This window comes from Polypterus senegalus, chromosome 4 (genome assembly GCF_016835505.1).
Source record: "Polypterus senegalus isolate Bchr_013 chromosome 4, ASM1683550v1, whole genome shotgun sequence".
Taxonomy (NCBI): Eukaryota; Metazoa; Chordata; class Cladistia; order Polypteriformes; family Polypteridae; genus Polypterus; species Polypterus senegalus.
Window position 1 is genome coordinate 182494276 of NC_053157.1, and position 19305 is coordinate 182513580.

General features: G+C 36.4%; 1 protein-coding gene across 3 annotated transcripts in view; it reads left to right on the top strand.

Moving 5' to 3' along the window:
• Positions 1–19305, top strand: part of rnf4 (ring finger protein 4) — a 68554-nt gene that overhangs the window by 41817 nt on the left and 7432 nt on the right. For all 3 annotated transcript variants that reach the window (XM_039751738.1, XM_039751737.1, XM_039751739.1), the window contains 2 exons: positions 2149–2161; positions 15068–15206. In XM_039751738.1, coding sequence (XP_039607672.1) covers positions 2149–2161; positions 15068–15206 — 152 coding nt within the window. The remainder of the gene's footprint in view (positions 1–2148; positions 2162–15067; positions 15207–19305) is intronic.

The window sequence follows — 19305 nt, forward strand, 5'->3', positions numbered from 1 at the left end:
TGAATTAAAGATATTTGATTTAAATGGCAGTAGGGTACCCAAAAATGCATACTTTATGTCCTGATTCAACATACTGTTTTGAAATCTCTGTACATCATATTCAAAGCTAAGTTGTCCTGCATCATATTCCCAGTTCAAGATTGCAATTTTATACAATTAGAACACAAATTATTTTCCAAGTTAAAAAGTATATCATTTTGATATAATTATTGTTTATGCCTCCATCCCTGTGTAATTTTGAAATACTATCGGTGAGAAATTGTTCCTTCCATAAAAATTAAACATTCTTTGATCCGATATTATAAAGTATAGTATAACTGTTGTCAAGATCAGCATAGAAAACGTCATAAGGGTTTACAGTACTGAGCAACCCTGTTGCTGTATTCGTATTTAGGCATTTTGTTTACAATATGTTAAACTCAGATAAATATCTTCCTTTTTATTGAGCTACCTACAGAATAGCACTAAATATTTCACCAAGCTGAAAATGAAAGTCCATCAAAAGTGTAAATAAAAAGTGAAAAAATTACTTTTGCCCTGCACTATGTAGATGTCTTAAACTATATGCCAAATTTATGGTTTGTTAGTATAAAATCTGTGGATAAGTTATAAAGTGAGTTCTAAAGAATTCACCCTAAGTGTATATAAACTTCTTACTTCAACTGTAGGTGCAATAGCAAACATCTGACCACTTAGTGAAATAGTCTTTAGTTGTTTTTAACAGGCATTCTGAAATAATAGATTGATATTAAGTTGACAAGTTAGATTTAATAAAGATTGCCCCAAAGCAGGGAGAGATGGAGGTAATTCTTTGGAAAATTAAGCAATCCATAAGATTTAAAATTTTAATTAATTTGACTTGTCAATTAAATGGTCCTTTGTATGTCATTAATCAACAGTATTTCCGGCACACACCAGTAAATGTCATAAACCTGTCAACATGAGTATTTCATAAGCATTATTTAAACGGTGTTATTACAAAGACAGTTTTAATGAGGTGTTGTAAATGATATTTTATAAGGCACTAGAGGTCACTGTTGCCCCTTTTAACCCAACAGACAGACAAACTGAACACAGGGTAAAATCACCAAGAAGGTTTTTGATTGTTTTTCTTCTTCTTGTAGTACCTCCACCAACATACACAGGCAATACAATGCCAATAATAATCATAATAACACAGAAATCTCTCCTCCACACCTCCCAGCAAGATCTGTCCTCTACCTCCCAACCCTGGCTCGCTTGCCGGGTCTCCAGCTGTCCTTTATATAGTCCTTGGCCTGGAAGTGCTTCTCCTCTTCCGCTTACGTGATTTGCCAGCACTTCTGAGTCAGATGGAGAACTTGCTATTTCTGTACTTCTGTGCTTCCATCTCAGTGACTTCGAAGTTCTTTACCCAGTCTCCCTGCAGCGTCTCCTGGCAGCACCCACTGTACCCAGCCCTGTGGGCATCCAGGGCACCGCTGCAGTCCAGGGAAGCTTCCATCTATCGTCCTGGGGGAGGCAGTGTCCTTCATAAGCTGCCTTCCCCCAACCTTCCGTTACTGGGGCATCCTGGTCAGGATAAACTGCCGGCCATTCCTTATGATCTTGGTGTTTAGTTTTTCAGATTGTATTGTAGTAAAGTTTGGATTCTAGTTTTCTTAATATTCATTTTAAAAGTTTGCCAAACAGAAATGTAATTTAATAAATGTGACATGTCCATATGTCAAAATCAAGTAGTCATTATATCATTCTTTAGAAAAGTTGCACTGTAAATTTCCTCCTAAATTAGAAGCTGTGATCTAACTAATTTGGCTGAAATGTTTCTTTAATTTTTAATCAAATTTCCAAAATTATTTTGCTGAGGATCATAAAATATATGGGCACCTTCTGCTAACTTCCTTTGTTTTTTTTAAATGTTTTACCTTATCAAAAGTTTATCTTCTTGTAATATTTTTGTGTTAAATGAGCCATCCTGCTTCATTTTTCTGCCATTATATGCTAATTTAGTATTAATTTTATGGCATTTTGGCTACTACAGAATACTGCTTGTTTATATGAGCAATATTTTATTTATGCTTTATTTTATGTATAGCTTTTATATTGTACTGTTAAGTTTTTAAATTTTTTTTTTTCTTTTTCTTGCGTCATTCGTTTATTTCTGAGAAGATTGTCGATGAAGGTAAGTGGTACTAACTTATAAACTTTTTAAAAAATAGCAAAGGTTAAAATGTATATTTAGTCATTTTTCAGTTAATTTTTCAAAAATTGTTGATACATTTTAAGAAATGTTCCATAACACTAGAATTACCAGAGCCTACGAAAAAAACTAGTAGATCCGGCCCACCTTAAATCCCATCACACCTCTCCGTCAGCATTTTTGTCCTGTAAATCTGCCTATAAAGACAAGCAGCAAGCAGCCTGCTATTCCATCCCCCCCACCACCGCAGAATCTGCACAAAGTTCTCCCAGCTCATGCCTTGATTATCTGGGAGTGAAGTGCTGGAGTTTTAGAGTGGAAATAATAGATCGTTATTTGGTTGACATGCATTTCCTGTGTGTTCCGTTTCTACAATAATCTATATAAACACATTATTAAAACAGAAACGTTTTTCATATTTTAGTAGTAAATGACAAAATGTTGGCATAAACTATATAATGTGTGAAGCCTGAAGTCCAAAGGTCCATTAAACACTTTCACAAAAGGTTCAAGGATAAGACAACAGCTTCCGTGGCGTAGTGGTAAGATTTGCTGACTTGTAATAAAGTGTCCCTGATTTGATCTCGACTGCCTCCTATATTTGCCGTTTTCAGTAGTGAGCTGCTCTTATTGTTAATATCATACAGTACACACATACATTTGGTTTGTGTCTGTAATAGACGGTATACATTTATAGTACTTGTAAAAGTTACTGGTTTTTTTTTTCACTTTTATTCTCTCAGTCACGATACATACTACCGCCCACCCAAACTCCCCCTCCCACATCCCGCAACAAACCCAGGGATCTGACGCTGTTAGTTTTTATTTGAAACTTGGAATAACTGTAGATGTGAGTGGTGTTTTGAGGCAATGGAACTGGACATTCTATGATCTGGAGGGTTAAAAGCTGACACACAAACGCCGGTAAATCTGCCTTATTCGTATCTCACTGTCAATTGATTTTTTTTATTCAGTTTTATTGAGTGTTCCTGCTCAGGCTGAATTAGTATGCACCTTATGGTCTATTATGTCACTCCAGGACTTGCAGAGGAAAGAATAGTACAGAGAGCTCAGTTCAGTGCTATATGCAATCATCAGATTCAAATGTTAACAGTTCACACACACTCAAGGACCGTCCTTCCTGTATGTGTATACTGTATAATATTAGCAATAAGAGCAGCTCACTACTGAAAATAGCAAATATAGGAGCCAGTTGGGATCGAACCAGGGACTCTTGATTACAAGTCAGCAAATCTTACCACTACGCCACGGAAGCTGTTGTCTTATCCTTGAACCTTTTGTGAAAGTGTTTATTTGATCTTTGGACTTCAGGCTTCACACATTATATAGTTTATGCCAACATTTTGTCATTTACTACTAAAATATGAAAAACGTTTCTGTTTTATAATCTGTGTAAACACATTGTTTATAGAAACGAAACACACATGACATGCATGTGTTCCAAATAACGATCTATTATTTCCACTCCAAAACTCCAGCACTTCACTCCCAGATAATCAAGGCATGAGCTGGGAGAACTTTGTGCACGTTCTGTGGCGGTGGGGGGATGGAATAGCAGGCTGCTTGTCTTTATCGGCACATTTACAGGACAAAAGATACTGACGGCGAAGTGCAATGGGATTTAAGGTGGGCCGGATCTACGAGTTTTTTCGTAGGCTCTGGTAATTCTTGTGTTAACCATATCCGAATATCAATGCTTCATTTGGGTCTAGAGAAAACACGATGTTTAAACCTTATTTATTTAGAATATTTTAGTCACACTTTACCTTTAAGTTAGAACTGATGATATCATTTACAAGAAAATTTGTGCTGACAGCAAGGTGAAATAAGGAGGTTGTGCTTGTAAGTCAGAGGCTATTCTAGGGACTCTGAGGGCCCTAGACAAAAAACTCCATGAGGTCTTCCAACTCTCCCTACCCCGAGTCCAGACATGGTAAAATTTATTATTACTTTAGCTCAAAGTTTAAATTAATAAAATCAACAGGAAGAATTTAAGAAACACAAATCCTTTAATTTTGTGAAATGCAGATTATATAATTAAACCAATATAATAAATGCAACAGTTGTATAGTAAACAGAAAAAAAAAAATTATAGAATACGTATATAATACTGTTTAAGATAGTATGGTTTCATGCCAGGAAAGGGCACCACAGATGTGATGTTTGCTATGAGGGTGTTGATGGAGAAGTATAGAGAAGGCCAAAAGGAGTTGCATTGTGTCTTTGTGGACCTTGGGAAAGCATTGGACAGGGTGCCTACAGATGAGTTGTGGTATTGTATAAGAAAGTCCAGAGTGACAGATAAGTATGCAAGAGTTACACAGGATATGTATGAGGGAAGTATGACAGTGGTGAGGTGTACTGAAGGAGTGATGGTTGCATTCAAGGTGGAGGTGGAATTACATCAGGGATCAGCTCTGAGCCCTTTTTTTTTGCAATGGACAGGATGACCGATGAGATTAGATAGAAGTCTCCGTGGACTATAATGTTTTCTGGTGACATTGTGATCTGTAGCGATAGTAGGGAGCTGGTTGAGGAGACCCTGGAAGGGTTGGAGATATGCTCAAGAGAGGAGAGGAATGAAGGTCAATAGGAACAAGACAGAATACACGTGTGTAAATGAGAGGGAGGTCAGTGGAATTGTGAGGATGCAGGGAGTAGAGTTGACTTAAGATGGATGAGTTTAAATACTTGGGATCAACAGTTCAGAGTAATGGGGAATGTGAAAGGTAAAGAAGAGAGCGCTGGCAGGGTGGAGTGGGTGGAGAAGAGTGTCAGGAATAATTTGTGGCAGATGGGTATCGGCAAGAGTGAAAGAGAAGGTCTACTAGATGGTAGTGAGATCAGCAATGTTATATGGGTTGGCAATGGTGGCACTAACCAAAAAAACAGGAAACCGAGGTGGAGTTGGCAGAGTTAAAGATGTTAAGATTTGCGTTGGGTGTGAGGAGGACAGACAGGATTAGAAATGAGTGTACTGTATTAGAGGTTCAGCTCAGGCTGGACAATTTGGAGAGAGAATCAAAGACGTGAGATTGCATTGGTTTGGACATGTGCAGAGGAAAGATGCTGGATATATTGGGAGAAGGATGGTACTATCAGGTAGAGGAAAAGAGGTAGGCCTAAGAAGAGATTTATGGATGAGGTGAGAGAACACATCCAGGTGGTGAGTGTAACAGAGCAAGATGCAGAGGACAGGGGGATATGGAAAAAGATGATCAACTGTGGTAACACCTAATGGGAGCAGTCAAAAGGAGAATATATAATACTGTATAGAATATAAAATATAGAATAAAGTACATTTTTAAAAATATAAGTAAAAATGCAAAATAAATGTAAGGTCAACGCAACGTGATAGTAAAAAATAAAAGATGCACATCATAATATTTTAAAATGTATATGAAAATCGTTCACATAAAAATTTCAAAACCAAAAAATGGCTTATAAAGGTATTACCGTAACTGTACAAATCCAGTTGTCAGTTTGCCTCATCGCCACTGGAGGAAAGGTTCCTTACATGGACCACTAGAGCATGTGTTTTCCCATCTAACTCTTGAGTTAATTCTACATTTTTGGCTGCATTTATTGTGAGAAAACCTAAGCTGTACATGGTAAAGGACACAAGACACCTAAAAGTACTCTACAGGCAGTAAACAAACTTGCATTTAGTGATTATTCTTTTGTTGCCTAGGTGTTTTCAGTTTGGGCTGTTTAGTTTCTTCTCCTAGTCAAATATGGGCTTTTATTCCAGCTGTAATTTTTGTTGTAATTACTGACAGATTCAGATACTTTTTTCCTCCTATTAAGTTATCAACTATTTGTCCTCTGCTGTTGTAAAAATCAATATCCATTTCTTCAGAGTGTTTAAGATGATCCTGTGCTTCTGCTTCCACTCCGCAACAATCTGCTTCCGCTGTTGTGTTCCAACCTCCACCAATTATATATGCTCATGTTCATGGCTCTTGTTGTTGTTTGTTGTTCCACTTATTGCTTCTAGACATATAAATCATTTACGCCATTTTTGGAAATAATGCTGATTACATTTAATGTTATATTATTAACAAAGTAACCTTTATCACAAACACACAATGGAGATTTGACCCCCACTTTGGCATGGTTCCCGACTGTGTTGTTTAGGAATCCTTGATTATGGCAAAAATCATAATCACGATTACTTTAGTCATTGTTGAGATCATGATTATTTAGCATGATTACTTATTTGGAAATATCTTGCATTTATTGAAAAAAAAAAAACTTCCCTTTAACAATGGATTTCCTTGAACACTTAAGTATAATTTAGCTGAGAAATGTAAAATACAGGTACATGTAAAAAAAATTTCATAAATAAGTAATAAATATATGTTTAAGTAAATGAAAATAATATCAAAATAAATAAGATCAACTATGTTGTAAGGCACTCCATAAACTACTGAAAACTCTATTTTTATATAGTCAATATGTAAAAATAATAAATAAAAATGTGACCTATATTTTGGACTTTGGTGATATGGTTTTGTGATGGCATTGCGTAACACTTGTCCAAAGTATTTACCAGTTTCTTGATGCTTGCTAACATTGTTAATCGGGCACGTCTTTAGCTAAGGAGAGTGAGAAGGCGTCTGTGATTTCTATGTCTTTGAGCGCTAGATAAGATGGCACCAGCGCTTACATAATGATTTGTGTCATTCGATAACTGTGTTGCAGTGTAAGAAGACAACAGGGCTTTACTTTCCTCTGTTTTTTGTTTCTTTATTGTTTGATCATAGACCACTTTGTAATTGAATTGCAAATTCTTCTTTTGGCTGCTTCCATTAGGGGTTGCCACAGTCGATCATCGAAATTCATAGTATCGCCGGTGGTGCAGATATCTTCTTGTAACAAATCTTGCACAGAATTTGTTGTTGCTCCTGACCAAATTGTTTTTAAACAGCTGAATTGGTTTTACCTTTCTTGGTGACCAAAGACTGTTAAGTCATCTTGGCTTGAGCTGAACTAAATGTTCCACAGCCTGGTGGGAAGCAAGTTTGTGCTTTTTAGGCTGGGGGCAAAAGTGCACCGCTGGAAAGGGGTGTGCTGGATTTATAACACAAAATAAAATTGGAACATCATTGCAAAATGAAATATGGCAGAAAAATAATTTTATCTTGTTTGTTTTGTCTTCATAATTGTTACAAGCCATATTTGTAATTGAAATTAAAATTCAATTAATTGCCTAGCCCTAGTGCAGTTGTAGTGTGTTGATGCTATGTTTAAAGGGGGTTCCTGCAAATTTGCCACTGCAATTGAATACTTACCACCATCACCCCCTCGGGTATTAATGAACATTTGAGCATGTATAAAACACAAATATTAACATTAGATCAATCTAAACCATGTGATACTACAGGATGGTATATTTTTTTGATAGTATGTGCCTTGTGATGCATAAAACTGAATACAAGGATGTTACGCTATTATGTTACTTGATTTATGTTCAGTAGCTTTTATAACATATGAGTTTGAGCAGCAGGTTTACAAGCCAAATTTAAGACTGAAGCTTTGTGAATGTTGTAACAAGTGTATTTGTGCTGATAAGAGATGATTTTAAAAAATAACCTGTTTTTGTTAATTTTAATAGGTCAAGCTTCTTAAACCTTTTTGGTCTCGTCTATCACCCTTTATTTTTCTTTTCAGTTGCTTATGTACTTTATCTAGATGGTATTGTTGTATCAACACAAACCCATAAAGGTCTGTTTCATCAGTTATGTATTAATAGTTAATGTTCATTTTGCCCAAATGTAGCACTACATTAAACTTGATTTGTTAATTGTTAGCTCAAGTTTGTCTAGGTCATGTTGAATTATCTTTGTTACTTCTTCACTGCTGTCTTTAGGGTTTTAATGTCCTCTGTGAATTTCAAAAGTTTATTAGCCAATTCAGAGTCTTTCTCTCTCTGTCTCTCTCTCTCCCCCTCCCTCCCTCCAATAAAACAGTAGTACTAGGGTGTTACCCATTATGGATGCAATGAGAAGTCAAGCATAGGTCCCTTTTTGCGGCAAGATGATTGACTTCTCATTGTTATACTAAACAGAACATTTAAGCCAAATGCAAATCACTCAGTAGCTCCAGTAGTGACCTCACCCAATGTATTGTTATAAATCCAGGTGTATAAGTTACCCTTAATATCAATGACCTGTAGTTTTAAAAACTAATCTTTGGTTTGGAACTGTATCATAGGATATTTGGAAGCCCAGATAATATGTTGCATGGCCTTTGCCTGTTCAGAAAAGTCTTAACGAATTAATTTGGCTAGATCTCCTCTTCATAAACATATGCTGGCTATTATTTGGTATATTTAATTTCATATAGATAGTCTTCTAATTAATTTCTGATCATAGCTTCTCTAATTTCACATGCAATTGAATTAAGTCTTGTTGGTCTTATTACTAGGATTCATTTTGCCTCTGTTTGTATAATTTGCTTTTTGTCTCTTAAATCAGCAAAAGCTGAAAGTTCAGTAAGGAACATCTATCTTACTAACTTGACCTATATGTTTGTTGTGTAGACTTTTGATATCCAATGTATTTCCTCAAACACCCTGTAAAAGCAAAGAAAAATAAGATGTACCATCTGACTTTTTTTTCTTTTATAATAGTTTTAAATGGACTAAACACTTTGAAATATTGCTATTAAAATTACTGTACATTTAGTATAATGAAAATATACTGTAAAACACTGACACAAACACACCTTTTGTTTTGACAAGAAGATAAGTCTGGCTATTTGAAACTCTTGGTCAAAGTAGGTTTTTGTAGATGCTCATTTGAAGGATTTAAACCACTAATGCAGCCACTTGTCATGAAGAACTAGTCTGTCTTCAGTAATTTTGTTCAGTTTTATGGTTGTGATTCTTTACAGACATTGCACAAGGTAACAGGAAAGAGAATAATAAAGTAAAGTAACTTTTTCAGTTAGTAGAATAAAAAGCTCAGAAATACCGAACCTTCTTAGACCAGGTTTATACTTCATGCGATTTGTGCAGGACGCTCCTGCTACGCAAGCATTTTACTGTTTATACTTGCGCGCGTACTTTACGTAAATGTGGAGGAATCCAGCAGGTGGCAATGCGAGATATTATCACGGTGAGAACAGGTTCAGCTTCTCTGTGTTGTGGCACACCCATTAAATTCTGATGACACCTTACCGCAATATCTCTGAAAAAGATATTTTCATGATGTTTAATGATTAAATCCATCAATCCAGGGATGTGTCCATTCCAGCAAGCATTGGGCACGGGGTAGAAACAATCCCTGGACTGGGCCTCAGCTCATTGCAAGGTGAACACAAGCTCGCACACACTCTTGAGTCATTTTAGCAGCACCAAATCTGCATATCTTTGGAAGGAAACTGGAGCACAGTGTGAAAACCCAGCAGGAAAACATGTAAATTCCAAGCAGGGAATTCCAGCAATGTGACTCCCTGCAAGACCGCAGTGGTACCGCTCCGTCAACGTGTCACCCCGTGTGTGTAATTATTAACCGTATTCATTATTTAAATGAAATTAACGATTTATCTGTAAAATGTAACATACACACTTCAATGCATTTCATCATGAAAGTGATATCAACTATAAATCTAAAGATTCTAAATTTGCAGAAAGTTGGAATATCAAACATTTAATGTGTTCTGTGTGGTGATCTATTGCTGCTTGCCGCTACTGTCAGGTCCAAGAAGCTCATAGCAATTAAAAACTGGGATGACGTTTACAACGGTCTGCTTTAATGATAAAGTAAACTACGAGGTTAAAGTGGGCATTTCGAGATTAAAACCAAAATTTCCACTTTAATCACAAAGTACACGTTTTCACCATGATGGCACAAACAAAGGTATGTGAGACTTTTAAAATGTATCTTGTCATTACGATCGGGAATATGTGATGCTTGAATATAAAGTACCACAAATGCATCTGTATGTCAGCATTTTGATTCACCACATCAAACCATTCATCAAACATCGAAGCGCACACATCGATCAGCAGGATCTGCATAGAGGCTTTCTGTCACATGTAGATAGTAAACAGAGACTCTGACATCACATTCCAACTTTATCACACTGCACCCCCCGGCTTTTTGCTGGTACTGCAACTTGCACATGAGTCGAGTTAATTTTTGAGGACCTGCTCAGTAAATGCATCAAATGAACGCTGGGAACGTGTGGCAGTCATGATGCGGGCGCATACACGTTCTGAGCGTGAAGTATAAACAAGCCCTTAGAGCCCTGTATGTTAGTAGATTCTTCACTGCTAATAAAATGCAAGAATACTTCCTACATTGTATTTAAAAGCAAGCACTACACAAGAGTTGAGCTTTTCACAATTTATATTTCATTATAAATTACACTTGGAACAAATATGGAGTCATAACTAATATAAAATTGAAGCTGATTCTAGAGTCCTTCTGTACCAGCACTTTTTTTTTACTTGGACTGCATTAAATAAATATAAAAGGGTAACTTGTTTACTTTCTCACCTCTTTATATTATGTGATGTATTTTCATAAATTATCTCTCTCTCTCTCTCTCTCTATGTATATATGTATATATATGTATATGTGTATATATGTATATGTGTATATATGTGTATATATATATATATATATATATATGTGTATATGTATATGTGTATATATATGTATATATATGTATATATGTATATATATATGTATATATGTATATATATCTATACTAATAAAAGGCAAAGCCCTCACTCACTCACTCACTCACTCACTCACTGACTCATCACTAATTCTCCAACTTCCCGTGTGGGTGGAAGGCTGAAATTTGGCAGGTTGATTCCTTACAGCTTCCTTACAAAAGTTGGACAGGTTTTATATCGAAATTCTACGCGTAATGGTCATAACTGGAAGCAGTTTTCTCCATTTACTGTAATGGAGATGAGCTTCAACGCTGTGGGGCGGAGTTTCGTGTGACATCATCACGCCTCCCACGTAATCACGCAGTACATAGAAAACCAGGAAGACCTCAAAAAAGCGCTCAAGAAAACATGCATTATATAATTGAGAAGGCAGCTAAACAATAAGAAGCGAGTTCTGCTACTGGAAACAAAGCACGCATGTAAACCTACACTTTAAATTAAGTTCATAGACAGGCTGCCGCTGGCGTTTGTAATTTAGTGCCTGCCCATATAAGGCCATCCGTCAGCGGCAATCCAATAGCAAACTGCCACGGGTAAATATTCACGGGTGAAGGACTGTGCTTATGGAGAGGAAGATGAGATGGTCAGGGTGGTGTTTGACACAAACTCAGCGAAACTGCCAGAGAAAGTTTTAAGTGCCAGGACTAAGGTAACATTAAATAAAGCTATGGACATAGCACGAGATGGCACCAGCACAGCTGGGAACCTTCGATGCAAGTACACCGAGTGGCTCACGTGAACTGATGCAGTGCACAGATAAAAGCAACAGTTCCAAAGAGCGCTGAACAAAAACCGAATTACACAATTGAAAAGGCAGCAAAAAATATGAAGCGTCTGATAAGCATATTCATAAATGCAGCTACTGTGGAAACAAAGCACACGGTGGAAAAAGTCAATGTCCCGCTAAAGGAAGACAGCGTAAAAAAAACCCGTGCATGCAGTTTGTCACATCACAGATAAAAAGGAAGACGAGCTGTTTATTGATGCAGTAAGGAACTAATCGATGAATGAAACCTCTTATCTTTACAACGATTGACAAACACGGAATGTAACTTGAACACATCGCACAAATACGAGCCTGATTGAAAGAAATAATGATAATCAAATCCTTGATGACAGCAACATTCAATAACACTCACAAAACAATTACTGTATATTGACAATCATGTTACGTTATTTTTAAAATGTTCCCTTTTCTTTTCATAACTTCTACTTCTCCACTGCGATACGGGTATATATATAAATGTATATCTATAGCCCGATCTACAATACATACTTTAGCATAGATAAGCGGTGGCGCAATTGTAGAGTCTTCGCTCTAACGCCGACATTCGAGGTTCGATTCGAGAGGGATGTACTGACTATGTACGCTACCGATTCATTTTACCTTCCCATCTCCTTGGTTTGGGACGTATGAAAAATATTAGGTTAACGCAGAATCATGTTACGTTATTTTTAAAATTTTCCCTTTCTTAGCACAAGCACAGTTGAGAAGCTTCGATGCATGTACTCCATAACGCGTTAAAAAATAACGCATTTAATCACACTTTCAATTCCAAGCAAACGGGAACTTTTGTCAATGCATGATTTCCTGGTACATCCATTACACTGATGCACACATCACAGCTACAAAAATGTTAGAGTCGGAATAAAGCGCGTTCCTACGACTGATCATTTCGACTACCCGAGAAGCCTTGATAAAAGCATGGTTTTGTGCACACTGAAAAGCAAGCAAAATTAGATGCATTACAGAAAGCGGACTTTGTGGCTCTTACTGGGGATCATTGGACTTCCGTGACCGTTAGTAATTCTAAATACATCTAATTACAAAATGTTCAATGATCACACTGTTTTAGCCTAATGTACAAAATAATTTTGGCTAATGTTACTCAGAGTTTAAAGAGTAAGCTGGTCAAATTACCTTTTATGTTTCTGACTTATTTTTTTAAGAAGAAAAACTGCACTTTATGGTGAAATTTTGGTTATTATTATTTAAAGACAATACTATTCTGAAAATGTACTTAAAGTACTTAAACTACCACTTTATTTTTAAGTCTGCCCAATTTTAACCAGGGATGATATTTTTGTTTCTGTTTTGAATTCAAATGCAGTTTAAAAGCTTTTTTCAGAAATTAAAACAGCTTCAGTTTACAATATTCATGTCCATGTCTATTATTTGATTCTGTAAGCCCACTAAAACCGTTTTAAATAAAAAAAAAAACATTTGCGATTTGGGGCAAATTTACGTGTCGATTACATACGATTAATCAAGATTAATTCTTACACAGCCTCTAATTAATTGGATTAATTTTTTAATCGAGTCCCACCTAATATATATATGTAGATATATATATGTAGATTTGTATATATATGTGTATATACAGTATATATGTAGATATGTATATGTTGTATATACAGTATGTATATATGTGTGTGTGTATATATACAGTATGTGTATATATGTGTGTATATATATGTGTGTATATGTGTATATATATATATAACTATATATATGTGTGTATATATATATATATATGTTTATATATGTGTATATATATATATATATATATATATATATATATATATGCCAGCAACACTCATGACAATTACAAAACAATTACATTGTCAATCATGTTACGTTATTATTAAAATGTTTCCTTTTCTTTTTACTTCTCTGCTGCCAATCGCAGCTATTTTGCTATCTATCTATCTATATATCTATATATATATATATATATATATAAATAGATAGATATGACAACAACACTCATATCAATGACAAAACAATTACATTAACAATCATCTTACGTTATTTTTAAAATGTTTGCTTTTCTTTTTCATAACTTCTTTAACACACTACTTCTCCGCTGCGAAGCGCGGGTATTCTGCTAGTATATGTATATATGTATATATATAAATAAAATTCTTTTCACGTTTGAAATGGAAATTACGTATGACCACGTGAAGCAGAAATTACGTATGACTACAGAACATTATGATACAGGAACTAATCACTTTGTTTGTGGACGCCATTTTTATATCGTCTTTATGAATTGTTATTTTTGTGAGAGTTATTTTACTGATATTGAAAAGAAATAAATACAAACACGCCGATGTATCCAATAGAAGTGTGCCCTGCGTCGCCCTCCTTCAGCTTTCCTATCTTGACTCCAGCGCTGGGCTATCCGCCGCCATGTGCTTTCTGACAGAGAAGTTTTATTTATTCGTCCATGTCACTGCCACATTGTAACTTCTTTTAATTGCCAGTACTTGATAGTAGAAGAGATGAGGAAAACAGCTTTGTGTCTTTCTACTTTTTAACTGCGCCGAGCTGTAAACAATGTGAAGACAAGACCACCTTCAGCGGCGACGGGTCATGAGAACAAAGTGGACACTGAAAGGCATGGAATGTCAGACTTCCGTACCGGGTCGAGAGCTTTGCAGTTTCGGGCAGCGTCCTTTCTTCTCGAACTGTTTGTGACACTTCAGGTGCCCTGTCGGCTCCTGGCAGAGTGGAAATCTTTGCGAATGAGTGTAATCGGCACCATCGAAGCAAGACTCTCTTTGTAAATTGCGCTGAACGACTACTTACTGTCCCTTAAGGTGAGTTTGGGTCACTAAAACCCCACAACATTCAAGGTTTCTTTTGTGATTAATTTTTTAACAACATGTAGGGTTTACATCTAAGAAGATGTTCCGACCTCTCTATGTAAAGTATAGGACTTGGGAATTGTTTGGACCTTCTGCCCGTTAAGCATGGAACGGCAACGTCCACATTTCTCAGAATAATTTTTCTCTTAAATCACAGGCGCATAGTGCGACGTTGTCAGGCAGAAATTTGGAGGATCAAATACAAAGTGATATTTTTATACCACACCGGTCGTGTAGGGCCTTTCACAAGGGATCTCCTACCGAGAGATGATCCAAATACATTTAAGCTGCTGTTAGTACTACTTACCTGTTGTGTTATAGCACCTTTAAAATGTACTTTACCCTAAAGCACTCCAGTAGTGCTCAATGCATCTTTACTTCTTAAATGTTAATGTTTTACTGTTTAATAATTTCTATACTACATTTTATTTTTTTTCCCTTGCACTCAGTGAGTGAAGCCACTGGGTAATCAGCTAGTATTAAAATAAAAGAATGTTTAAAACTGAGATGACTGTTTTCTTTAGGTCCCAGGAGCAGACGGTCCGGTGGAAGTGAAAGTTATGTCGTCAGCAGTGATGAAGAGGAAACTGCAGCAGCAGAGGTTTATATGGCAGATAGACCAAGACTTGAGTTTGTACCACCTACGTACAGTAGCACTTCAAGGTATACAGAAAAAGATGCTTTAGTAATATATATTTTTTGTACTGCTGTTTGTTAGTCCCTTTCTCAAAAGGATGTAAACATATTAGAGAGAGATTTAAAATAAGATGTGTAGCTCCCTGTGTACCGATTAAATAGAACATCAAAGATGGAAAGATCAAGTTCGGATGAATCCTGATAGTTTGGTAAAGACATTATTGAAGTTGTGGCACTGTAAAAACCTCTATAGAAGGTAATTCCATCAGTCTGCTTTTTCTTGGTCAAAAGAACTATATCTGACTGATACTACCAATATGAAGAAGAAATATTGCTTAAATAAACTGACGTTTAACCTGCACTAGCAGGAATTAGAGAAGAATGAAGAGGCTTACCATAAGACTTGCTGCCATGTGTCACCAGAGACTCATGATGCTTTGTGAGGCCAGCATGACATAACAGAGCTGTATCAGCCATACACAGCTTTCATATGTGCATATTTTAAGCATACACATTTTGGGCATATTTTACCTTGCTTCCTGTTTTGGTTTGCATGTACGTGATGTCTACTCTAGCCAAATTTGCACCCTACATGTATTTGAAAAAACTAAATAAACCTTGCTTTATTTTCATTTGAGGGTCATTTTTGCAGACCATAATATTATGAAAGTTCTGCATAGGTCCATTGTACATTGTATATTCACTGCTGTATTAAGCACGTAGATCAGTAGGTGAATGTCAGGTGCAGACTGTTGAATGTATAACACTGATCCCTTGCATCACAAGCGCTCTGGGTGTGTTGGTATGCATTTGTACAGATCTGCCAGTACTCCAGTGCTCAAGCAGGGAATTTCTAGTACATAGTAGTGCAAGCCAATCTTGAGGTGTTTTTATGCTCCTAGTTTGTTTTTTTGCTTTGTTCCGAATTGTGTAATTTCCAGTTAGTTTGGTTGTGTTTCAAACTGCAAAATTTCAAGCAAATTTAACATATCATTAAGCATCCCGTGGCTGCGTTATGGGCTTCTTTTATTGGGCAAGAAATTTATTTTACCTGAAAAAAAAAAAATCATAGAAAGTTGGCCATAGTTGTTTGTGCACTGCTGCATTTTAATTATTTGTTTATTTACCAAACACAGCTCTTGAGCAAAACGTCTCTTATCGGATAATTGGAAAATACTTCTAAATCATGTACTGCTGCACATGGTATGAAAGGGGCATTTTTTTAAATAGCTAAGTGTACAAAAGAATGAAATTTTTGCTGAGGCCACACACTGAGATTCTTCTCTTTGTGGGAATAGATGTGTCAAGTGAGTTTCATTTAATTGTGTGATGTTGCTATTTATATGCACTCCTCTTGCCACCATATGAAGAAATTGAGAGACTTGCCTAGTGTGGTTTGATCATTATCCTTTTTTTTTTTCTTGTATCTCATGTGCAAGGGTTATATATCAGGTTTTATGCTTGCTCTGATTGACTGGTAATTGTGTGAGGAGTTTTATGCAAATTGTATCACATTTGTTCCTTTGTGCATATTTATTTTTGCCTTCTATTTGTTTTTAATTTTACTTGTTATCCCTCAAAACTATTGTGTAATGATTTTGCTGGTTACTGACAGCAGACGCTTAGCATGACTACCACGGCATATGCAGAGTTAACCATAATGCAGTATTTCTTGTAGTTAAATTGGTCTTGTGTTGGAACACATGCATATGTCAACCAAACCACTCCAGGGTTTGCTTGGTACTGCATCAGACCACCCTTTCCGAAGGATCTTGGTCCGGTGGTTTTGGTCTTTACTTGACATTGATTGTCATGCTCATGTCAACATAAACAAACTGGGTTTTTGGGTAGATCTCACCAGAGTTTGGAAAACAATGGCACTAATAATCTAGGTTTGTGAACATCTTTAGTTTGTTGTCAGCTGCAGCTATGCCTGTATTAGGGAAGGGGGTGTGTTCCAAATGCATACACGACTAGCAATGTGCCGGGGTGCCTAGTCAAAACAATTCTAAAAGAAGCCCAGTACTCCCAGAGTTAGAAAACACATGAGACCCTGTGAAATAATAATAATAACAAACAAGTTTTACTTGGCACTTCTGTTTTTTGTAGTTTATTCTTCCACCAAAATGTAGGAACAGTTTATTTATTTTAGACCAACTGCTAGTTTGTGTGTTTTGTTTGTGGTTAACACTGCTGCTTGACATTTTTGGCCACAGTGATCAGTCCATGAACAGTTGCCGTTGCAGTAGTATAATCCACTCAAAACTAGTTTAGTTCCTCCTTCCCCATTGACTTCAATGGATTTTGCCAAATCCTCAACAATTCCACAATTACCCAGACTCTTGGCAAAGCAAGTTCCTTGGGGTTCGCTAGTTGTAGGCCTCAGAACTGTGGTTGAATAAAAATACTCTGCTTAAAAAATACTTAACTGGATCTCTGAAAACAATAGCATAGTACAATTTGTATTTTGAAATATTTTTAATCCGCTATGTTGGGTGTATAATTTTAATAAATATACAATTGCATATTAATCCCTTGGGTGTCATGATGCTGCAGTGGTGCTGTCACACCTGTTTTACCAGGATATACGAATACAAGAGGTTATTACAATGAATCTGTGAGAGTTTACTGATAGAACTTAAGTTTGTTGCAGCCAACATGATTAAGCAGGGGTTGATGGGAAGAAGCCTTTAACGGGCAGTTAGTTGGCTTGCAGCTAGAGGAAAGGATTAAAGTAGAGCTACTGTTGTTTTTCAGTCACAATGTCAAAGTGCACATTTATCATGAAAAATGTATGTTATAGTTGATGGTCGGAAATACAAGGCGGCATGATTTTTGATTGTAGAGTGCATATCCATGTATAGTGCAGTTAATCTACCCCAAATTTCCATATCATAATTAATAGCTTTCCCCATACCTGATTTTTTTTTTTTTCTCCTAAATTTCATAGTACCCGAGTATGATATCAATGTTCAGCAAACAATGAGCTGTAATGGGATTCCTGTTTACCACAGGGTATTACATGAACACTGCTTGAAATCCCATACTATTTGGTATAATAAAGAAAATCACTGACTACACATTGCATTACCGGTACGACTATACTGTCTCACCAAGTGAGGAACCACTCCAGCTCTGAGCGAGGCATTAGTCACTTGTTACTTAGAAAGCTGTGCTTATCAACTAAAGGACTTTTAATAAATGAGAACAACAGTATGCTGTGTTTGAGAAAGGCAAAGAATAATTTTGTATATTCACATACCCACAGCTGTTTACAGTAAGTTTATCATTATGACAGTAACCTGAAGTTCTGCAAATGTTCAGATAAAAATGTCAACTAAACTGGTTTTTGTTTATCCAATTAGGTGATGCCCAGCACACTTTTAGTTCCAACTTGGAATAAAATATTTAGAACAAAACAGTATAAAATGGCGCAAAATTAAAAGTTTTTGCAGTATTGCCATGCTGTGGATTCAAAAAGATGGCACATCCATCTTAATCTCCAGGCTTGAGCTCATGTGACTGCCACCATTTTTCCCCCCAATCTGAGTGGATACTTCTTTTGGTTGTGCTATGCCAATGATTAAGTAGTCAAGTCAGCTAAAGAAGGGTGGATATTCAAGCAAGAAGAAACAATTTACATGGGGGGCATAGAAAAGTTTTAATGAACTTTGTAAGAAGAAGGCACTTTGTAAAAAATGGTGTTTTCCTTAAAAGTTAAAACTCAGTTCTCTGCAAAAGTATTGGGTCACCCAGGAAAATTATTTTTAAAGCTAATTATTTAATAAATCCAGTCATCCATCCATTTTCAAAATTCTTATCTACAGCAGGGTGCAGGGTTGCATAGAAACAATCCCTTGACATGGTGCCAGTCCATCACAGGGTGAACATACACACAAACACATAAGGTTGAATTTAGAATCACCAATTCACCTAACTTGCTCATCTTTGGGCTGTGAGGGGAAGCTGCAGCAGTTGGAGGAAGCCAGCCAGACACAGGGAGGCTGCGCACTGTCAAGGTAGGAATGACCTGGGACCTGAAACCTGGTCTCTTGTTGCTAGCCAGCAGCCCTACCACTAATGCCCCGTAAGTGTTAAGTTTCTCATGAAAACTGTATTTGACATG